The sequence below is a fragment of the Salmo salar genome, chromosome 21 (assembly GCF_965601325.2).
Source record: "Salmo salar chromosome 21, fSalSal1, whole genome shotgun sequence".
In the NCBI taxonomy this organism is placed as follows: domain Eukaryota; kingdom Metazoa; phylum Chordata; class Actinopteri; order Salmoniformes; family Salmonidae; genus Salmo; species Salmo salar.
Window position 1 is genome coordinate 15196826 of NC_138311.1, and position 24835 is coordinate 15221660.

Genomic DNA, 24835 nt, shown 5'->3' on the forward strand with positions numbered 1-24835 from the left:
AATAGGTTGGGGGAGAGAGGAGCAGCTCTCAAGTAACAATTATCTTTATGGGTATAGACCTTGTGTTTCCTGTACAAATCAGGCATAGCAGTGAGTGCGTTACTCAGTAACATTTACAGTCATTTTGCATGTTGCCTAGCACTACATACAGTATAATATGGCACGAAGCGTTCAATGTGCAACTTCAAGCTTTGGGCACTTAAAAACATCTTGAGGTAGCAGAGGAAATCGGTACATTGTAAATCATCCATCTTCTTCTGATAGGTCACAGTTTCGTGTCCCGTTCCTCTGGATTGGTTGATCCAGTTCCAGCCACACACTGCAGGACAGGAGTGTTCCCTGCTGAACAGCAGCAGGCTCTTTTGGCATCACAAGCTGAGCATGCTCACTGCTGGGTCGTATTCATTAGCGCACACCATGTAGGACTAGGCGATATGGCCTAAAAAGCTCATCTAAATGTTTCCGATCCTATGGCCGATTCACGATATACATCTTGATTATTATTTTTTTTTTAAATGTTTTCTTTAAATAAGCTTTGTTGCACAATTAAAGGTCAATACACCGCATTTCAAACAGTCAGGAATAATCAAATGAATTCAGGGCTTCTAAAGTTATACATATGGGTAAGTATAAGCCTTCCACAACCATAACACCCACTAATAATTACATTGTTTTATCAAATAGTATTCAACCTGCTTGTTTGCAATAATCACTGATCTGGCTTTCAAGTCTGTCTATAAAAATGCCCTTTTTGTTATTTTTTTTTTACCCGAACCATGCACTAATAATGACCAACTTCTCTTAATTTGCTTGCTAGCAAGGTAGCTAGAACAGTTCTGAACACAAGCCCCTGTCCGTCTCCAACTGTTTAAACAGCATGCTAGCCTGTCCACTTTGTTCAGATGTTGGAATCAAGTGGCCTACCTTATAAAATGCTTCTTATGCTCATTGCACATTTACAAAAACACAGACTAGACAGCTAGCACATTAACAGTATGTGGATAAAATGTTCCTAGCGGTACTTGGTACCAAGTACTGCATTTTTGTCACAGTGTGACAGAAACTGTGCATAAATGTTCCACAATCATGTTCATTGATACTCCAGTTTTAGGAGGGTCTGGGAGTCGAGACATAAAAAGGGTATCGTTAGAAAAGGTAACTTCTCCTCTGTTACAGTAAAATAATGTCTCAATGTGTTTGGGTGTCCATGTGACCAATTATTTTGGACCAACCCTCAAATGCAAATAGAAGTGATCTTTAATGTTCGATGTGAGTGGCATGGGGAGAGGCTTGGTGTATGTGTGTGTGTGTGTGTGTGTGCAAGTGGGAAGGTGCAAACAGCACAGAAGGAGCGAAGGAGATGAGACCAAAAAGACTTCATGAGAACAAGCAGACATGAACGCTCATAAAACAAAACAAAAATCTTGATTCTTGCGATACAGGCATTTGGAACATCGTGCTAAAACCTACATTTACTAACCACAACAAAACATTTTGTAATGAGAATGTCTTATTGGATAGGTTTAGGTAGTCCCTCCCCATTCTCTTCTGTTTTGGTTTCTAATTAATACGACCCAGCTGAGCGTTTCCTGTTTCAGTGTGGTCTTGAGGATGCTTTGCTCCAGACCAATGACAGGACGTTCAGGTGCGCCAGCCAGTGGGCTAGCTAATCTTTGATGTCCTTGAGTACAGTCACCTGAGAGACAGTTTTCTTGACCCTCAGCGCGGTGAGGCGAGCTGCAGCGTTGGCATACCAGCACTCGCGCATCAGCTTGCCTATCACCCGCAGTGCCTGGTGAATCAAGAAGGATCATGTTCAATCAACAGGTCAAAAAGGTACATTTTGGCTATTTAGCAGACACTCTTGTCCAGAGCAGAGCAACTTAGAATTACAGTAAGTGCATTCAAATAAGGTAGGTTAGACAGCCCCATATCAGTCATTGCAAGTAAAACCTTCCTCAAAAACAGCAGTTCAATTTACAGAGGTACAATTCTAAATGCTAACCAAGCTAACATACAATAAGTATATTGTATTCCCAATCTGACTTCAGTCGGCCCTATGGCAATATACTGGAAGCTACATTTTATTTTTTTAAGTCAAGGGTTGTAAAATTTGTCCAAAAATTCCTAGGCTTCCCGTTCTGAGGATTCACAGAGTTCCTGCTTATTCCCTACCGATTCCAGGAATCTTCCAACCGGGGTTTCTGGGAAAGTTTCAACCCTATCACAGCCCCCAAAAAATGCATCTCACCTCACAGCTCTGCCACTGGTTGGGAATGTTAGGTCTCAGTTTCTGGTCACAGACTATCTTTCTCATGTCCTCCACAGAAGGATCTGAAGGCACCATATCATAGTAAGGCAACTGAAAATCTTCTTGAAGTCCTGTGGGGGGAGAAAAACGAGCACATTTCTTCATTTCCCTGGCACAAATGTACCATCCGTCATCAGTTCCATGGCAATGTGAGAAATTGTGTTTACTTAATATCAGTGGTAAAATGAATTAGTCATTAATATTCATTAAATGATGAATCACTGAATAAAGTATATTCATCGCCTACCCAATAAACCAATAACTGCATCAATCACTACTCCAGTGTCATTTCTCTGAGTGCATTAGCTGAACAGACCAGACTTCCCGACTTCCATTTCATTTGCTTAATGTTGCTTTTGTACTAAGAGTTAAATAACTTGAAGGTGTCCCAAAATGGCACCCTATAGTGCATACAGGGAATACAATATTAGCTTCCGCTTTAAATACTGTCATTTCTAGTAGCCTTCCATTGTATTTGCTTCCGGTTGCTTTTGTACTAAGAGTTTAAAAAATACGTACCCCTGATGGAACACCTCCGTGCCAGTTCCCAGAATACAAGGCCCAGGGAGTATATATCTGCCCGCTTGAATGACTCAAAGCTGCCAATATTGATCGTGTCATCCAGCAGTTCTGGAGCCATGTACCTGCCGAGGGAGGAAGAACTCGTTAACTACTAACCAACAGGGTATTAGGGTGAGTGAGTCAACACTGATGCATCTGAAGGCACTCAATGTCCTGGCAGAGATACAGAGACAGGCAGGGTTGGAAATTATCACCATCCACCCGCCAAATGAGAGCATAGTTTGTCATCGGCGGGTAAGAATGTACTATAGCTATATTTCACCAGCCATGTTGGCGGGTGGTCACACAGAGCATTTGGGAACTGTTTTTTTTCTCCATCCAAAGCCCACATGTAGTGGTTTGTCGAACTGACAAGAAAGGCTACTAAAAGTGTGACTTTGTCGTTGTGTTTCTTGGACAGTTAGATCGTTTTGTTCACATGCTAGGTTGTTTATCAAAGTTAGTTTGAGTTTGCTGCAACTGCCCGCTGCATAGGAAGACATCGCAGTCTGAGATTTTTTTTTCCATCACTGACAAGCTAGTGCCTTAGTTGCCACAGCTGGTCCCTTAAAGGGCCAGCTGAACATTTTTGTCTCACCTAATGACTGTGCTTGATTGAGGATGGATCACTCCCCAAAAAACGTTTATTCATTAACCTTTAGTCATTGCTCTCCTTGATTTATTTTTGTGCTTCTACATTTCTACTTATGAGAACATCATGTACTTCTTGTAAAAAATGTCAGCATTGAGCCCTGAACTATAATAATAAATAAGCTGTATCACTCAGCGTTTTGTGGCAGGGCAGGCACTTTGTTGATTCTAGATGTTCAGTTGTAGAACTGTTTACCTGTTTTTATTATTGGATCGAAATGATTCATTTTAAACATACATTGCTTAAAAGATGCAGGTCACAAACATTTTATGAAATTAAGAAATATAACCCATTACTTCTTAGTAGTAATACATTTTTTTTGGGGGGGGGGGGGGGGGGGGGGTGATTTGTGGTGTAATTATGGAGAAAAACATATTTAGGCAAGTAAAAGAATGTTCCACCAGTGGCTGCTGGACCAAAAAGTTCATTTCCCACCCTGCAGACAGGCAGCAGGCACACAGAGATACAGACATGTTATTATTATTATATAGACAGAAGACAGGGCTCCGTGTGAGCAGCGGTCCCATCACTATATTAACAGTTAACAGCGCACGGTGTCCTAAAAACAGGAGCTCTGAATGATGAAGGTGGCACGTGGAAGAGGATACCTGTCGGCTAGCCATCAATTTCATAAACAAACGAGGGCAAGGGAGATGTGAAGACTTGGATGCGTCGCAAATGGCACCCCATTCCCTAGTGCGCCATTTCTGACTAGCGCTGTGGCATTTTGGACACACTCAAAGTCAATGTGAGACCTTCCTGATCGTCAGCCAATACTGCTCCCTCCATCTCTCTAAAAGGATATAAAAAGATAAAATACTAATAATTGAAAAAGGTCCATCAAAGTGGCCAATAGACATGCCCATGCTCTTTTCTCTCAGTTAAAAGCTGCCTAGTTACCTCTTTGTTCCTACTCTGTGATTGGATGGTATATCAATGATGTTGGTACTGGAGTCGTGTTTCACAGCCAATCCGAGGTCTGCTATGACAGCCGTCCCATTCTTCTTCACCAGAATGTTTTTAGACTTGATGTCTCTGTGGGCAATGGCAGGTTTCCCTGTAAAACACATCACAACTCATAGTTTTATTACATGTAATTTCAATAACTTGCTAAAGTGATACATGGGTTTATTGTCACTGTTGTATAGCCCTTGCAAAATACATGTCTAGTGCTAAGAATGGATGCACACATTACAACATAGTTATTCAGGGTTGTATAGGTTACTTTCTAAATGTAACCTGTTACAGTTACTAGTTATCTGTCCAAAATTGTAATCAGTAACGTAACTTTTGGATTACCCAAACTCAGTAACGTAATCTGATTACATTCAGTTACTTTTAGATGACTTTCCCCTTAAGAGGCATTAGAAGAAGACAAACATTTATATTACCAATTGAACAACATCTATTGCAGGATAAATCAATGTTAAAGTTTACATAGCTGGCCATATATGGATGTTAAATTTTACTTTATGGGTTGGTTTATGTAGGCTTCTTCTAACCCATCACTTTCTACTACATATAATAATACGATTAAATTCTATATTTACATTAAAAACCAAAGTCTATCAGAATTTCAGTCATTCCAATAAATGTTATACCCCTTGATCTTCAAGAATAGGACTTGGAAATATGGAAGTAAAGATTATCCAAATTGTTTTACCTGAGCATGACCCCAAAACTAAGGACTTATTAGCCAGCCCTACTCTGTTCTTTATGATTTTGTTGTCATGGAGGACTGATTGGGCTCATTGATTCAGGTTGAAAAATAATGCTGCCCTCATGGAATGGCATGCTTTGAGCACTACTGAAAAGTGCTATTTACATGTGAAAAAAACGAATGCCATATGCTATAGGCCTATTGTTTACCTATTTGTTGGTGACAATTTGATATCTTGATAATGTACAGCTGTTTAAAAGGGCACATCCACAGATGAAACAATAACAAAATGGTCGCCCCTGTTTTGGTAAAAAGCTGAGGGATGGGCCTGGAGAAATGTAACCCCTCTCAGATTAATAGACGGAGCTATGGATGCAAGGACTGACCATCCATAATGTGATTATGCTTTGATGGTGACACTGTCTGGGATTTATTTAGAATTCAAGGCACACTTAAACAGCATGGCTACCACAGCATTCTGCAGCAATACACCATCCCATCTGGTTTGCACTTAGTGGGACTATCATTTGTTTTTCAACAGCACAATGACCCAACACACCTCCAGGCTGTGTAAGTGCTATTTCACCAAGAAGGACAGTGATGGATTGCTGCATCAGATGACCTGGCCTCCACAGACCTCAACCCAATTGGGATGTTTGGGTTGAGTTGGACCGCAGAGTGACGGAAAAACAGCCAACAAGTGCTCAGCATATGTGGGAACCGTTGGAAAAGCATTCCTCATGAAGTTGGTTGAGAGAATGCCAAGAGTATGCGAAGCTGTCATCAAGGCAAAGGGTGGCTACCTTGAATATTATATTTAATATATTTTGATTTGTTTAACACTTTTTGGTTACTACATGATTCCATATGTACTGTTCCATCATTTTGATGTCTTCACATAAAGAAAAAACCTGGAATGAGTGTGTCCAAACTTTTGACTGGTAATGTATATATCATTTATAAGTCCAAAAATGGATGTAGCAACTACAGATTGCCCCTTTAAGTCTATCAAAAGTGTGTGAGTTTGAGCATGTGTCCATTAGGCCTATGGATTATTGATTTTTATCAGCATGAATTAGATTGAGTAGTAAAAGCCCCACTTTTATTCCATAGGCTGGGATCTATGCACACTATGCAACACTATGCAGCTGTTGCAAGAGCACATATTTCACTGGCTGTCCACTGGTTTCAAAAACAATGATTGATAGGCAGCTTAAACTTTTCGAATTCAACCATTATTGGGTTCAAATACACATTTAGATTTGTGAACAGCCATCCATGACAACCACAATCCATAAGTCGCAAATAGCTAAATGACAGAGCAGCAGTGTGATTCATGTCAATGCACTATGTAGATATCAATAATAAGTGGTATCCGTATTGCCGTAGACTACACCACTGCTGTCATCCTTACCTCCAAGTGTTTATTCAAGTTGGATAATCTTTGGATGCCGACAGCAGTTGCACCATTGGAAGACATAGCATGGACTGTAGCCTAAAAAAGCCTATTCCTGCTCTTTTCCCACGATCCATCAAACACATTTGGTGTGTCATCACAGTGGTCTCTGACTTGTGGTCAGACTCACTCAGGATGGAACAAATTTAAACTTGGACCTTCTTTCAATGCTGATTTGAATGTCATTGAGAAAACAGAGAAGTGTCAAAGATTTTTTTTCGCAAACATCCTTTCCGAATTTAGAAGTAATCGGCGAAGTAATCCGTGAAGTAATCCTCAAAGTAATCTAGTTTTTCAAAAGTATCTGTAATCTGATTACAATATTTACAGTTACCAGTTTTTTGTAATTCCTTACATGTAACGGACTACATGTACATGTAATCTGTTACTCCCCAACCCTGGTTATATTTAATGTCTATTCAATAACTTGCTAACATGGGTAGATGTTTGTTGTCACTGTTATATAGCCCTTGCAAAATAGATGCTAACAATAGATTAACAGTAGTGCTGTGCAAACGTGACAAAAAAAATAAAGAATTCAGAAGAAACAATTTGTATAGAAATAAGGCTATCGTTGTGAATGCAACAAGCTCACATCAGCAAGTAACTAGCAACACAAAGAAGTGTGCTTTGGAAAGTAGCTTTTCTAAGATTAGAAAGAGGATTTTCTATGGTTGTTCTGTTATAAAAAGGAGGCCCTCGCCAAGTCCCTGTAATTATAGTTCTGACATTTGGTGAATCATTATTTCCACTACAAGAATACATGTCAATCCTGTGGGATGTTCAATAGAATATCTAAAGTGGGAATGGCATCAGTCCAAAACTAGACTGACAGATACACAGGTTTTCTATTGTTATTGAAGCCTATACCACACTACAAATAAGCCTTGTAGTGTATAGTATACATCTGTGGCCCTGTAGGATACAGAGACTCTCAATATTCTACATTATATCAATCACTCTGAATCTAAAAATGATAGTCGTCTTAAATTCCCATTACGGGAAGTTAAAGATCTAGGCTGAAAGGATTTGCGGTGCCAACACCTCACCCTGAGTGCCAATGATCTCCATGTGGAGGTGTGCCAGGCCGCTGGCGATGGACAAGGCCAGAACGATCATGCCGTCCACAGACACTGTGTACCTGTTCAGGTAGTCGAACAGGGAGCCGTGCTCGTGGTACTCTGTCACCAGCCACAGCTGGGTCCAAGAGCCGTTATCTGCAGAAGACAGCAAAAGGGCATGGTCACACACCTGGGGTTAGTGTACGTGTACAGTCATACTTGAGAACGCTTCTTGTCACACATTAAAACAATGTACATGACATGAAATGTAGTTAGGGCCAGGAGCTTTTCCTGCTTAAGTCACTACATAGTCAAAATAGCATATCAAGGGCAGTTATAGCAAGGATGCCTCCCAAATGGCACCCTATTCCCTATATAGTATATAGGGCTCTGGTGAAAAGTAGTGCACTATATAGGGAATAGGGTGCCATTTGGACCAAATATGTCAATAAGTTCCTTTGTTATCAGCTGCAATGAATCCCAGGATATTCTCGTGTCGGAGCATGATGGTCTGATAGATCTCTGCCTCTCTGAACCAGGACCTCTCGTCACGGGATGAGAAGATCTTCACCGCAACGTCCTCCCCTCGCCACTTCCCTCGCCACACCTCCCCGAAGCGGCCCTTCCCAATGGTCTCCTGCAGCACGATGGTCCGAGCTATTGTCCGTTGTACCAGCAGTGGTAGCCCTGTAAAACAAAACAAACAAAAAAATCAGTGACAAATGCTCTGTCAGGAACATAATCCAATTATAAACTCTGAACTCAGTGTGTTGTTACTCTCACTTGCTGCCCAATTTTCAATATTAAAACATCAAATTGATTTAAAATGCTAAATTCGTTATGGAGGTCCATCTATCAGAGCACCATTACCTGCTCTCCTCTGGTGCATGCCTAAATAGAATCACCATTAGAGATCCATTGACTTGATGGGGGACACCCATTCTAGTGATTATGTTCCTATGACTGTACATTGAACCATACACGTATAGACTCTCTCTTACCGTAGCCTGAGCCGGAGGTGCTCATATCGTAGATGAGGTCTTTAAGACACTTATCGGGGGACATAAGACTTTGGTCGTCCAGGGGCTCCTCCACGTCATTCTTGTGGGCCCGGTTGTAGGCACAGGGCTGGCCCTGCACCACACACACACCCAGCAGGATGCTCACACAGAGCAGGGTAGAGGGCACCAGGATGACTGCTGCCAGCTCCAGCCTGCCCCAGCCGGGCTCCTCCGAAGGCCTCTCTACATAGCCTACACAACACAGACACAGCAACATACTGTAAGTACACTACACACTATGTAAGAAACAGAGGGTCTTATGCAATAACAAGACTTGATCAGTAGATGAATGTGCAATGGCCCACACATGTGTTATATAAGATTTAAAAAGGTGGATGGGGATTTTTACATTAGGGATAAAAAAAAAGACTTCCTGAACCCAAATCATACATAGGCTAATACTTCTCATTATTCCCATGCCCTCTAGTGGTGATTTCCAACCACTAGTAATTAACCCATTACTGCCAATAATGTAGTCATTACATGCTGTTGCAGCTTGTGATCAAAATGTGAAGCTGAAATCTCTACCAAAACAAATTAAATTGTATTTGTGAAATGCGCCGAATCCAACAGGTGTAGACTCTACCCTGAAATGCTTACGAGCTCTTTTTCAAATGTAAGAAAATTAGCAAATAGAAAACAGTAACACAATAGAGAAGGAGGCTATATACATGGAGTACCAGTACCAAGTCAATCTGCAGGGATACAAGGTAGTTGAGGTAATACGTACATGTAGGTTAGGGTTCAAATGTATTAGGCAATCAGGATAGATAATAAACAGAGTAGCAGCAGTGTGTGTGTGTGTGTGTGTGTGTGTGTGTGTGTGTGACGTCAATATGCATGTGTGTGTTGTGTGTGAGCATGTGTGAGTGTGCGTTTGTCTGTTGGAGTGTCAGCGTAAATATGTCTGAGTGTGTGGGTAGAGTCCAGTGAGTGTGCATCGAGTCAGTGCAAAAATGGGTCAATGCAAATGACCTGAATACCAAAATAGAGGCGCTCAAAGTTGAACCATTTTGCATACCACACCCGACATCCATGTCGTCATCACTGAAAAACAGTTGAGTTTTATATAATTTGAAAGCTTACAAAACAGGGTTATCAAACAGTTGTATAATTTAATCGACCAAAAAATCTTTTTTTACGAAAAAATGTGTAAACACGCTTGTTGTAGCGAAGAACCTATTTTACATCATCTGAGGTGTCCGTGTTGTGCCCGTCATCGGTAGAACGAACCTATCCCAAGTTCAGACCACTGCAATTTAGCCGGTACACTATTGAAATATAAATTAAATGTAAATGTTAACTTCTAAATATAGCTGTGGGTAGCAATGAACAGGATTCACAGGATGACAGAAAGGACAAACTCTAGCATGTAGGCGCTACCTTCCTTTATTTACAATCAGCGGAAGCATTACCATGTTTATCTCGCAATACCACAAGGATGACGCTAGTGAAGTTAAGTCTAGTGAAGTTTAGTCTAGCAGGTAATCATTGTTCAAATCATTACTTCTAATGTATTGAGTTTATATACCAATTCTCTGGTCAATTTGACTAATGGTTTATGATAAGATTAAGGAAATATTTCAGTGTTATTTTCAAAATGTTTCACATTGTTCATCTGCATAATTTTAATCTAACATTAATTTGCATGAGACAAAGTCTACTTGATCTATAGTTATTGCTATAGTATCCTATGGTGCCAATGACATCTATAGTGCCACCAACTGGTCTGGTGCAGCTAAGGTTGCAGCGAATTTATATTCACACAGCTTCTAAGGACATATACATAAGGTTTACAATACCAAATTTCTTGTCCCCATGTCCATCGGTTCAGTTCTTATATCCCTGGTGTGATATGGTGCCATCTAGTGGTGTATAGCGTGGCCCACTTTGAATGCAGCGACTAATCCTTCTCAAATTCATTAGAGGCTAATTACACTGAACCAAAATATGAATGGAACATGTAAAGTGTCCCATGTTTCATGAGCTGAAATGAAAAATCCCTGAAATGTTCCATACGCACAAAATATTATTTCTCTCAAATTTTGTGCACACATTTGTTTAAATCCCTGTTACTGAGCATTTCTCCTTTGCGAAGATAATCCATCCACCTGACAGGTGTGGCATATCAAGAAGCTGATTGAACAGCATGTCATTATACAGATGCACCTTGTGATGGGGACAATAAAAGGACACCCCTGAAATGTGCAGTTTTGTTACACAACACAATGCCACACATTCTCCAGCATTGAGGGAGCGTGCAATTGGCATGCTGACTGCAGAAATGTCCACCAGAGCTGTTCCCAGATAATTGAATGTTAATTTCACTACCATAAGCTGCCTCCAATGTCGTTTTAGAGACTTTGGCAGTCCAACCAGCCTCACAACCACAGACCACGCCAGCACAGGACCTCCACATCCGGCTTCTTCATCTGCGGGATCATCGGGGGGGGGGGGCTACCAAGGCCCACCCATGGCTGCACCCCTGCTCAGTTATGTGAAATCCATAGATCAGGACCTAATGAATTTAATGAATTCACCGATTTCCTTATATAAACTGTAACTCATGAACATTTTTGAAATTGTTGCAAGTTGCGTTTATATATATTTTTCAGTATAATTGAGTCAATCTGATTGATGGTTCATGAAAGATTTTTTAAGTATACATTTTTTCATTAGCATATGTGCAAAAACAAATCTCAAAACCATTAAACACTGATCTAGTGAGTCTAAATACAAAATATGTGGTGAATCTGACGTATGGTTCAGGAGGAGAAGATGATGGTGATTTTCAGCCTTAGCGTTACATATGCAAAGAATGTGTTAATCCCTGCTTTTTTTTTTTTTTTTACATAAATACCAAATTCAGCGTGGTTCATCTTAGGGATGTCCATGATAGCGATGATACGTTTAAAGTTGATACGCCACTGTGGAGTGGATATAAATGGACACATAAAAACCAGATTTTTGATTTGTAGATAAGTCAGCCATCTTTTTACCCAAACTAAGTTAATACGTATAGTGGGTCTACATTCAGAATTTGGTGCCATTTGGTCCTATGGTTTATGAGAAGACGTTTTTCTAAGGTTTTCCAAAATGTCCAAGATGGAGGAAAATCTATCCTGATAGACGTTATGGGTTCTTGATGCAAATTTCTTCCGCACCTACATACATAGTTTCAAGTCTCTAGGTTACACGGGCAGATATGAGGGTTTAAGAGAGACTGCTTATACAAGCGCCACCTATTGGCCAATCGGTGCCACTCTTTTTTACCAAGTAACTCATAGGCATCTAGTTTCTGTGTGCCAAATTATAATCTAAGAATAACAATAGGTTCATAACTTCTGTGAACCCCTAATTACTACCAGAAAGATGGCCACTGGTCCACCCTCTGTTTAATTTAAACTTGAATGGGAATGTCGATTCTATTATCTATATTTCTATGATTTCAAAAGGTTTCCTATGGAAGATTGACAGTTTAATTTAAAACAATATACATTCTCACTCAAATCAACAGTGGCTGATGTGTTGACCTCCAACCATCTTCGTGGTACTATTTGAAAGTTGAAATTAAAATGTTATTCACATTTTAGTACATTAAATCAAACAAAACATGACACCCACCCTGTATTAAAGAGCATGCAGTGTCTCAACCGATGGTGGGCACAACAAATAAAATAGGGTCTACAACATACACTGAATTTCAAACAAATTCAACCACAAAGACCAGGGAGGTTTCCAATGATTTGCAAAGAAGGGCATCTACTTATTGGGAGATCAATTCACTTTTGAGCATGGTGAAGTTATTAATTACACTTTGTATGGTGTATCAATACACAGAGTCACTACAAAAGATGCAGGCGTCCTTCCTAACTCAGTTGCTAGTGAGGAAATGAACCCCTCAGGGATTTCACCATGAGGCCAATGGTGACTTTAAAACAGTTAGAGTTTAATGGCTGTGGTAGGAGAAAACTTGATGAATCAATAACGTAGTTACTACACAATAATAACCTAATTGACAGAGTGAAAATGAGGAGGCCTATACAGAATACAAATATTCCAAAACATGCATCCTGTTTGCAACATGGCAGTAGAGTACTACTGCAAAAATGTGGCAAAGCAATTAACATTTTGTCCTGAATACAAGGTGTTATGTTTGGGATAAATCCAATACAAAACATTACTGAGTACTACTCTCCATATTTTCAAGCATAGTGGTGGCTACATCATGTTATGGGTATGCTTGTAATCATTAAAGACTGGGGAGTTTTCCAGGATAACAAATACATTATATGGAGCTACGCACAGGCAAAATCCTAGAGGTAAACCAGTTTCAGTCTGCTTTCCACCAGACACTGGGAGATTAATTCACCTTTCAGCAGGACAATAACCTGAAACACAAGGCCAAATATACACTGGAGTTGCTAACCAAGAAGACAGTGAACGTTCCTGAGTGGCCCAGTTACAGCTTTTACTTAAATCTGCTTGAAAATGTATGGCAAAGCCTGCAAATGGTTGTCTAGCAATGATCAATAACCAATTTGACAGAGCTTGAAGAATTTTGAAGATAATAAAAAAAATTTAAATGGGCAAATGTTGAACAATCCAGGTGTGGAAAGCTCTTACAGACTTACCAAGAAAGACGCACAGTTGGAATCGCTGCCAAATGTGATTCTAACATGTGTTGACTCAGGGGGTTGATTACTTCTCAAGATACTGTATTTTAGTGTTTTCTTTTTCACAAATATTAGAATTTTTCATACACTTTGACATTAGAGTATTTTGTGTAGATTGTTGACAAAAAAATACAATTAAATCCATTTGAAACCCACTTCGAAACACTACAAAATGTGGAAAATGTCAAGGGGTGTGAATACTTTGAAGGCACAGTATTTACAGTATATATTCCTGCGACCAGTCACTTTTCAGCCCTGTTTACATGTACAGCAGGGGAGTGCCGAGGATTCGGACAAAATGAGTACACAGTAGTAATGGATATGGAGAATTTTCCGAATACGATTTTTACACAAGTATGTTTTGTAATTATCCGTGATCGTGATTTTCAGCTGCCAGCACGCATGTTCCTTTCATTCAGTGTGAAGTGCTGTGTGCTATAAACAACTATTGGCTAGTTCTTCTGTCTGTAAAGAAATGGGCGGGGTATCGGTTGAGCCTGCTGCAACGATTGGATTATAACAAGCCGCTCTGAATATACTGTTTGCAGTAAGCACTGTGCAATACTGTATAATAGTAAAGATTATCATGGACCCAGTATCAGTTTTTGTCTCACACACACACACACTATCTGAATGAAGGAGAGGAGACATGAATGGCTGTAGCTTTTCTAAATAATTAAGCCAACAGTGTAAACTGCTTGAACATGACACACATTTATAGCTTATTTCTTGCTTTATGTGTGGGTCGGCTTTAACTCACGCTATGTTTATAGCTAATTTCTTGCTATATACAGTTGAAGTTTACATACACCTTAGCCAAATACATTTAAACTCAGTTTTCACAATACCTGACATTTAATCCTAGTAAAAATTCCCTGTCTTCGGTCAGTTAGGATCACCACTTTATTTTAAGAATGTGAAATGTCAGAATAATAGAGAGAATGATTTATTTCAGCTTTTATTTCTTTCATCACATTCCCAGTGGGTCACATACACTCAATCAGTATTTGTTAGCATTGCCTTTAAATTGTTTAACTTGGGTCAAATGTTACGGGTAGCCTTCCACAAGCTTCACACAATAGGTTTTGGCCCATTACTCCTGACAGAGCTGGTGTAACTGAGTCAGGTTTGTAGGCCTCCTTGCTCACACACGCTTTTTCAGTTCTGCCCACAAATATTCTATAGGATTGATGTCAGGGCTTTGTGATGGCCACTCCAATACCTTGAATTTGTTGTCCTTAAGCCATTTTGCCACAACTTTGGAAGTATGCTTGGGGTCATTGTCCATTTGGAAGACCCATTTGCGACCAAGCTTTAACTTCCTGACTGATGTCTTGAGATTTTGCTTCAATTTATTCACATAATTTTCCATCCTCATGATGCCATCTATTTTGTGAAGTGCACCAGTCCCTCCTGCAGCAAAGCACCCCCACAACATGATGCTGCCACCCCCGTGCTTCACGGTTGGGATGGTGTTCTTCGGCTTGCAAGTGTAGCGTGGTTCGTTCTGCGTTGTGTACTTTTATTTAGGACACTGCCACAACTGGAATTCTGATGGTTGAATCATTTTTATTTGACCTGCACACGAAGAGACAACACACAATATGTTAGCCCTCGGTGCAGTCACAGCTCTCGGGCGCCTTGCTAGTTGAAGGTCCGGCAAAAGAGCGGGAACTGCATACATACATTCAGTGCCCAACAGCATACTATACAATTAAAATGATATACAACATATTCGGACAAAATAAAAGACATACCTGCACACGAAGAGACAACACACAATATGTTAGCCCTCGGTGCAGTCACAGCTCTCGGGCGCCTGCGTGAACACATAGCAACTCACTCAAACACGGTCCCAAATACTCCCGAGTTACAATAGGTACCCTAATTAGCGAGCTTGGTGAAAGTTGTTAACATAAATCTTTATAATTGTCCACATTGTAACAAAACCTATAGTTGCGTAACAGCACTTTATGTAACTTTACCACAGTTTTATATTGACAAATTACGGCGCCAAGGACAACATACCTTGCTAGTTGAAGGTCCGGCAAAAGAGAACAATAAAAGGGTATGTAAGTACGGATAACCCGCGATGGACCAAACCAAAATATACAAACTTTTACAATTAGGTGTATTTACAATATAGATATCAAAAAAGTTTGTACACCAAAAAATAACATTAACTATGCTGCTGTAATTAAATAAAGAAAACACATTGAATTATTATTGTTATTAACCTGTTATGGCTAGGGGGCAGTATTTTCACGGCCGGATAAAAAACGTACGCGATTTAATCTGATTATTACTCCTGCCCAGAAACAAGAATATGCATATAATTATTAGCTTTGGATAGAAAACACTCCAAAGTTTCTAAAACTGTTTGAATGGTGTCTGTGAGTATAACAGAACTCATTTGGCAGGCCAAAACCTGAGAAGATTCTGTACAGGAAGTACCCTGTCTGACCATTTCTTGGCCTTCTTGATTATCTCTATCCAAAACAAGGGATCTCTGCTGTTACGTGACACTTCCTACGGCTCCCATGGGCTCTCAGAAGGCGGCAAAAAGCTGAATCGTGGCTTTGCAGGCCCTGGCTGAAAAACATTAGCGCGTTTGGATAGTGGCCGGTCAGAGTACTATGAGACTGAGGCTCGTGCACGAGTCGACTCCATGTTTTTATTCTTTCGTCTTTGAACGAAAACCACCACTCCCGGTCGGAATATTATCGCTTTTTTACGAGAAAAATGGCATAAAAATTGATTTTTAACAGCGGTTGACATGCTTCGAAGTACGGTAATGGAATATTTAGAATTTTTTGGTCACGAAATGCGTCGTGCGCGTGACCCTTATTTACACTTCGGATAGTGTCTTGAACGCACGAACAAAACGCCGCTATTTGGATATAACTATGGATTATTTTGAACCAAACCAACATTTGTTATTGAATTAGCAGTCCTGGGAGTGCATTCTGACGAAGAACACCAAAGGTAATCAAACTTTTCTAATAGTAAATCGGAGTTTGGTCAGGGCTAAACTTGGTGGGTGTCAAAATAGCTAGCCGTGATGGCTAGCTATCTACTCAGAATATTGCAAAATGTGCTTTCACCGAAAAGCTATTTTAAAATCGGACACCTCGATTGCACAAAGGAGTTCTGTATCTATAATTCTTAAAATAATTGTTATGTTTTTTGTGAACGTTTATCGTGAGTAATTTAGTAAATTCACCGGAAGTGTTCGGTGGGAATGCTAGTTCTGAACATCACATGCTAATGTAAAAAGCTGGTTTTTGATATAAATATGAACTTGATTGAACAAAACATGCATGTATTGTATAACATAATGTCCTAGCCATGTCATCTGATGAAGATCAAAGGTTAGTGCTGCATTTAGCTGTGGTTTTGTTTTTTGTGACATTATATGCTAGCTTGAAAAATGGGTGTCTGATTATTTCTGGCTGGGTACTCTGCTGACATAATCTAATGTTTTGCTTTCGCTGTAAAGCCTTTTTGAAATCGGACAGTGTGGTTAGATAAAGGAGAGTCTTGTCTTTAAAATGCTGTAAAATAGTCATATGTTTGAAAAATTGAAGTTTTTGTATTTTTGAGGAATTTGTAATTCGCGCCACGCCCATCATTGGATATTGGAGCAGGTGTTCCGCTAGCGGAACGTCTAGATGTAAGAGTTAACTTATTAACATCCCCTCTTGACCTGGCCTACTTGAACTGTCCTTGTGTGCAACTTGGTGCATAATCTAGGGGAACAACATCACTCTACTACACAAGCATCCCCCTTTTTCCTCCAAACATAACGATCGTCATTATGGCCAAACAGTTCTATTTTTGTTTCATCAGACTAGAGGACATTTCTCCAAAAAGTACGATCTTTGTCCCCATGTGCAGTTGCAAAATGTAGTCTGGCTTTTTTAATGGTGGTTTTGGAGCCGTGGCTTCTTCCTTGCTGAGCGGCCTTTCAGGTTATGTCGATATAGGACTCGTTTTACTGTGGATATAGATACTTTTGTACCTGTTTCCTCCAGCATCTTCACAAGGTCCTTTGCTGTTATTCTGGGATTGATTTGCACTTTTCCCACCAAAGTACGTTCATCTCTAGGAGACAGAATGCATCTCCTTCCTGAGCGGTATGACAGCTGCGTGAACCCATTGGAGTTTATACTTGCATACTATTGTTTGTACAGATGAATGTGGTACCTTCAGGCGTTTGGAAATTGCTCCCAAGGATGAACCAGACTTGTGGAGGTCTACAATTTTTTTCGGAGGTCTTGGCTGATTTCTTTTGATTTTCCCATGACGTCAAGCAAAAGAGGCGCTGAGTTTGAAGGTAGGCCTTGAAATACATCCACAGGTACACCTCCAATTGACTCAAATGATGTCAATTTGCCTACCAGAAGCTTCTAAAGCCATGACATCATTTTCTGGAATTTTCCAAGCTGTTTAAAGGCACAGTCAACTTAGTGTATGTAAACTTCTGACCCACTGGAATTGTGATACAGTGAATTATAAGTGAACAATTGTTGGAAAATTGTTGGAAAAATAACTTGTGTCATGCACAAAGTAGATGTCCTAACCGACTTGCCAAAACTATAGTTTGGTAACAAGACATTTGTGGAGTGGTTTTAATGTCTCCAACCTAAGTGTATGTAAACTTCCGACTTCACCTGTACGTGGTTGGCAAGACTTAAGGGGAAGTGTGTTTATAACCGTGCTTAGTCCTGCAATGGTCACCTCTCGTTAATCTAGCTACTTTGCATAGCTCGTTCACCGTGGTTCACCGTGGTACACACAGGAGTCAAGCCAAGATGGCTGCGCCCTGTGAGAGATGAAACGTGGTGCACCTCGCGACACCTAGTTCACTCAGTGGAGAACTGCAAGCCTGCTGGAGCGAAACATAGTCTCCAAATCTTGCGGGGTAGGCGCGGTCCTCAAACCCGAAGGCTATAACTGGGAGGATTCCGGTGGACAGACAAGTTACACAGACAACTAAGACAAACCCTCAGCGCCGCAATACTGGTAGACCAAACCGAGTACCGCCCAGGTTGGTACACTGTCACAAGTAATAAAAATGAGGACGAAAACCCAAACCGAGTGGGGGGGAACAGCAGAGCATCCTGATGGTGAAGCTTGTTTTGCCAACAATACATACCATGGAGTCATGCATTGCAAAGGACAACTCAAAATGCATCTTGGTGCTATGTCCAGTCAGGTCCATAATTATTGGCACCCTTGATAAAGACAAAAAAATATATATAGTGGTGTCGTGTCTTTGGCATCATTAAACTGAAGACATATTTATCAAATAACTCTATTATCACGCGATTAACCTGATTAATCATGTAACTGTAATTAACTAGGAAGTCGGGGCACCAAGGAAAATATTCAGATTACAAAGTTATAATTTTCCTAATATAACTTTCAGATATTTTAATATCTGATCACTTAGTCTTCTGATTAATGACGTATTCTTTACCTCGTCAGTCTCATTCCAAACGTCGTAAATTGTTGGTTATCTGCACGAACCCAGTCTTCACTATGAGTCATCCATACATCAATTGTCTTAAAATCATTTATTTACTAACTAGGTAATTCACAGAAATGCATAACAAACAGTAGATATCGTTACAAAGAAATGATAGAGGAATGTGCCCTAGTGGGCTAAACCGGCATGGCGGCTTGTTAGACAAAAGGGGAGTGGGGGGTCAGCTGAGAAGGCACTACAGAGTTGATAATTATAACAATTGAAATACTAATCTTTTGCACATGAACGCTCACTCATTCTGGAACAATTGCAATCAATATATATATTTACGCTCAGTGTGTCATCGGGGTCTCTGTTGAAAAGTTTGTTTCTGTTGGAGTCTGTCCGCCCTCTCCCTCTCTGTTTTGGTTAGAATGGGTAGTTCAGAGTGACATTCATTAATGTTGTTATAGGGCAGATGTTTCGGCGGTTGTCGGTCTTCACGTTCAATGATACTGAATTCCTAGCTGCAGACTAGTAATTAATATTAAAGACTTGTTCTTATTCTGTCGGTATCGATAGTCTAAGAGTTTAACCACGTGGTATGGTTAAAAGTTCAGAAAGAGGAATGCATGGTCAAACCTTGGCCCTCTCGTTATCGAGGTAAGCTGGTCTCCAACCTTTAGCCATCTCGTAATTGAGGTAAGCTCGGTCTGGTGATATAAAACCCCCACCTTGGTTTTCTTCGGAAGAGCAGAAAAGGGCCTGTCGCATGACGCCAGACCATAACTGTGCTCATGGGCGGTCCTCTGATTTAGTTAAGACTCCAAAGGGAATTAGAGTTTCCTTCATTAAACAGTCCAAAATCACATTACACAATTTCACAAACAGTTCCATCCTTATTCATTCATTTTATACAACCATTTAGATGTAAGTCTCATAGCTGAGGCTATTGTATAAACATGATTATGGTAATGTGGCGGTATTGTCTCTCATGAGTTTCACAATATTGTACCAAATGGACCAGTTCGTAGCTGGATTCTTCACCGATCTTTTATACCTTCTCCAGAACATAAATGTCGTTCGGTTCTCCAGTTCTGTGAGGTGGAATAACTCCTTTGTTCTCTCTATACTGGGGCCATGAGGAGAGGGTCTCCTCGTAGGAATTTACGACCGCTCTTACAGAGCCTGGTGTCAGAAGTATAGAGGTCGGGGGATGGTGCTCGCAGTGTCCAAAGAGGGCAACGTCATGACAGGGGATTATTGGCACCCTTGTTTTCAACCCTAGCACACTCCCCTTGTAAGGATAACCATAGCACCGTTTCCAATCCAAGTGCTAATGTTTTTTATCAAACTCCAGGTGGTGCTATGGTCAGATGACATGAAAATAGAGCTTTTTGGCCACGCACACCAGTGGTGAGTCTGGAGTCGAAAAATGGAAGCATATGCAGAAAAGCACCTAAGGTCACATATGGTGGGGTATCTTTGACGTTATGGGGCTATTTTGCTTCCACTGGTCCTGTGGCCTTTGTTAAGGTCAATGCCACCATGAACTTTACCAAGTATCAGGACAATTTAGATAAAAACCTAGTTGCCTCTGCCAGGAGGCTGACACTTGGCCGCAAGTAGATATTCCAGCAAGACAATAACCCCAAGCACACATCAAAATCCACAAAGAAGTTATTAATTGACCACAAAAATCAACATTTTGCAATGGCCATCTCAGTCTCCGGACTTGAACCCCATTGAAAACCTGTGGTTTGAATTGAAGATGGCAGTCCATAAGCACAGACGAAGGATAACAAGAAGGATCTGGAAATATCCTGTATGGAGGAATGGTCTAAGATCCCTCCCAATGTGTTCTCCAATCTCAGAAAAATAAGGGGAGGGTGATAAGAGTATTGAAAACAGGGCTGCCAATCATTTTGACCCCTATCTTTTTTATATTTTTTGTATTAAGCTACTTGTTCAACCAGATCTATTTCTCTGAGCAATTGTATTAGTATAAAATCATTTCCCAATTTTCTGGAGCATGCAATATAGCTCAGTATTTATATTACTTATTTGATAGTCTTTTTTGCTCATCTTTATTAAGGGTGCCAATAATTATGGACCTGACTGGATCTTGACTCTGAAATCGTCCATGTACTGCCAGACATATGTCTGTACTGCCAGACATAATCCTAATGCAGTGCAGGTCTAACCTTGTCATTATGTTTAAATAATGAGCAGTTGACATTTTACGGTCCTTGATTTGTTCAGTGGGTGGATGGGGACAATTTGGTTAGAAACAACCATTTCAGAGACAACAACAACATCTCCTTCTCAAAACCTCATATTTGATAAGATTAGAATGTTAGAATTACCATGGAGATACTAGTGTAATAAAGTAATACAAAATGATGTCATAATAAAGTAATAGAAAATAATGTACTAAAGCATTATTCTTTCTATGTTGAACAGTTATTTTTCAAAGTTGAAAATAGGCTTAATATCAACAATACAGGAACTGCACTCAGCGTAGAGCTGCTGTTACACAACTTGCGCGTCATTTTAGCTGCTTGCAACAGAGTTTCTTTTTTATTGCTTTGTGAAACACCCCCTGTAATATTCATGTGTCAACATACTCAATTGTAATTGGTTGCATTCTACCGTCATATCATACTGCGCTATGATTGGTTAAGACCACCCAGGTCATGAGGTTATTTTCCGTTGATCATGACCGAAACATGAACATGCCAGTTATAGCTAGCTAATACAGAGCTGTGTGTTTTATAAAGATCCTGTCGTACTGCATTTTATACAAGGCGTGCAAAACAAGACACCCCCCTGACACGAATAAGCTTCTCATCTGCAACTTGGATGCATCCAGATGAAACTTCAACTTTGCGCAACTAATTGCAAGCAACAGCCAATCAAAACAAACTCTTTTGTCACATGATCCATTCGAAGGTTCAGAATTTCGACCAAGTTGTCATGTCAACACAGCTGTCAGTGCTGTGCAGCTCAACCCACGATCTGCGTTGACAGAACAGAGACTAGCACCACAGATAGAACAATGACACAGATATTTCACCGGATGTATAGATGTGAAGCATCCGCTTGGCGTTTCCACTCACTACCAAATGTGGTAGTGAGAGGAAACCCACTGGCCGGCAATGGGTGAAGATAGATTTTGGCTGACATTCTGCTAATTGAACTGTTAAATGTGTTAGCCATCTTAGTTCTTTGCTAGTTTGGTTAGCTTGTTGCTAGCTAGCTAGCTGTCTTAGTGTTTGCAATGTCATTTTGGCTAGCTAGCAACATTTTACAGGCTGCACGTCTTATATATCCTTGCCGTTACAATAACTAAATGGTTGGATAAACAAATAACCACAATGTAATGCAGCAGATGACATGGGGTGAGATTAGAATTCTCAAACAAGCAACTTCAATTTGATTGGCTCTTGCATGCAATTTTAATCGCGTTTGAGTTGCGGCAGGTAGCCTAGTGGTTAGAGCGTTGGGCCAGTAACCGAAAGGTTGCTGTATCGAATCCACGAGCTGACAACGTAAAAATCTGTCGTTCTACCCCTGAACAAGGCAGTTAACCCACTGTTCCCCGGTAGGCCATCATTGTAAATAAGAATTTGTTCTTAACTGACTTGCCTAGTTAAATAAAGGTTACATTTTTTAAATGAGTTGCTTCATGTAACAGCAAAGTTGCTTGAGATGTCACTTGCAACCATAGGAGGTTGGTGGCACCTTAACTGGGGAGGAAGGGCTTGTGGTAATAAATGCAACTAAAATTGTGTGACGTTGCTTTGTGTAACCCCAGGCGAAAGCTTAAGTGGTGTCATGTTTGTTTGACCTGGTGGTCTTAGCTATCCCCATTACAGCAATAGTCTTTGTGTCCTCATCTAGTAAGACGTCTTGCAACATCGACAGAGTGAGAACTGTACACAGAGTCAGATATGTGAACACAAGTCGACAACCCAAGTCCAGTATTTCATAACGTCTTTCCCTTTTACCTAAAAGCCTATTCTACCACATGTCCCAGTAGAGCAAAGAAAAATCACTCAACGAAAAGTGCAAAACAACAGGAAATCAGCCTCTAACCTCCATTGCTCTACTGGTTAAAAGATACTGGAATGTTTTTCCAACGTGCATATCAGCTGGATGCACTTGGGACATATCTACTTCCCCATGTGCTTTAAGTAGGCCACTAATGTTTTTTGTCTAAGGTTGGGAGGCTACTTTGGGGGCGGCATGTGTTCGGGAAGCAATCTCGAGTCATTCATCATTTTTGACAAATTCAAAACGTTCATATCCAAATCACAATACCTCTATCTCAATATTTATGAGAAGGCATGAAAGTAAGCACATTTATAGAAATCACCGTCAGCTGTTTGAAATAAAGAGTACCTTGTTTCATTTTTCCCCAAAACACAGACGGCTCCAATGGTTTGCCTCAACATGGAGGCAGTCATTCTGACAAGACAGATACAGTATTTTACACGCACAGAGACGTTACTATAGATTTTCTGTATGTTTTTACATGTCTAAAGGACTCTTTGAAGACCAGCCCTAGGTGGGCTAAAAAATATCCTAATAAAATAAAACGTCTAACATTCCAACTGTAATGGGCTAACGTCATCTCATCTGCCCTTTGCACTTTCAGTCATGTGATCTACTCTTTACAATAAGAACCATAAACATAGCAGCAGTTGTGTAAAGTACTTAAGTAAAAATACTTGAAAGTACTACTTTAGTAGTTTTTGGGGTATCTGTACTTCACTATTTATATTTTTACTTCACTACATTCCTAAAGAAAATGATGTACTTTCTACTCCAAGTACTCATTACATTTTGAATGCTTAGCAGGACAGGAAAATGGTCCAATTCCAACACTTATCAAGAGAACATCCCTGTCATCCCTACTGCCTCTGATCTGGCGGACTCACTAAACACAAATGCTTAGTTTGTAAATTATGTCTTAGTGTTGCAGTGTGCCCCTGGCTGTCCGTAACTTAAAAAAAGAAAAGAAAATGGAGCCAACTGGTTTGCTTAATAAACTTTTTCAGGACCCTGTCTTTCAAAGATAATTCGTAAAAACCCAAATAACTTCACAGATCTTCATTGTAAAGGGTTTAAACACTGATTCCCATGCTTGTTCAATGAACCGTAAACAATTAATGAACATGCACCTGTGGAAAGGTCGTTAAGACACTAACAGCTTACAGACGGTAGGCAATTAAGGTCACAGTTATGAAAACTTAGGACACTAAAGAGGCCTTTCTACTGACTCTGAAAAACACCAAAAGAAAGATGCACAGGGTCGCTGCTCATCTGCGTGAACGTGCCTTAGGCATGCTGCAAGGAAGCACAAGGACTGCAGATGTGGTCAGGGCAATAAATTGCAATGTCCGTACTGTGAGACGCCTAAGACAGCGCTACAGGGAGACAGGTCGGACAGCTGATCGTCATCACAGTGGCAGACCACGCGTAACAACACCTGCACAGGATCAGTACATCCGAACAACACACCTGCGGGACAGGTACAGGATGGCCATAACAACTGCCCGAGTTACACACCAGGAACGCACAATCCCTCCATCAGCGCTCAGACTGTCCGCAATAGGCTGAGAGAGGCTGGACTAAAGGCTTGTAGGCCTGTTGTAAGGCAGGTCCTCACCAGACATCACTGGCAACAACGTCGCCTATGGGCAAAAACACACCGTTGCTGGACCAGACAGGACTGGCAAAAAGTGCTCTTCAGTGACGAGTCGCGGTTTTGTCTCACCAGGGGTGATGGTCAGATTCGCGTTTATTGTCGAAGGAATGAGCATTACACCGATGCCTGTACTCTGGAGCGGGCTTAATTCGGAGGTGGAGGGTCCGTCATGGTCTGGGGCGGTGTATCACAGCATGACAATGCCAACAGCCAT

At 40.6% G+C, this 24835-nt stretch overlaps 1 protein-coding gene across 1 annotated transcript in view; it reads right to left on the minus strand.

Annotated features, from left to right (window-relative positions):
• Positions 1–497: 497 nt before the first annotated feature.
• LOC106581819 (activin receptor type-1C) overlaps positions 498–24835 on the minus strand; it is a 33754-nt gene continuing 9416 nt past the window's right edge. Inside the window, exons 3-9 of the mRNA XM_082966980.1 lie at positions 8703–8954; positions 8160–8388; positions 7690–7859; positions 4425–4581; positions 2831–2955; positions 2252–2382; positions 498–1792 (exon numbers count right to left, since the gene is read on the minus strand). Coding sequence (XP_082823106.1) covers positions 1667–1792; positions 2252–2382; positions 2831–2955; positions 4425–4581; positions 7690–7859; positions 8160–8388; positions 8703–8954 — 1190 coding nt within the window. The 3' untranslated portion in view covers positions 498–1666. The remainder of the gene's footprint in view (positions 1793–2251; positions 2383–2830; positions 2956–4424; positions 4582–7689; positions 7860–8159; positions 8389–8702; positions 8955–24835) is intronic.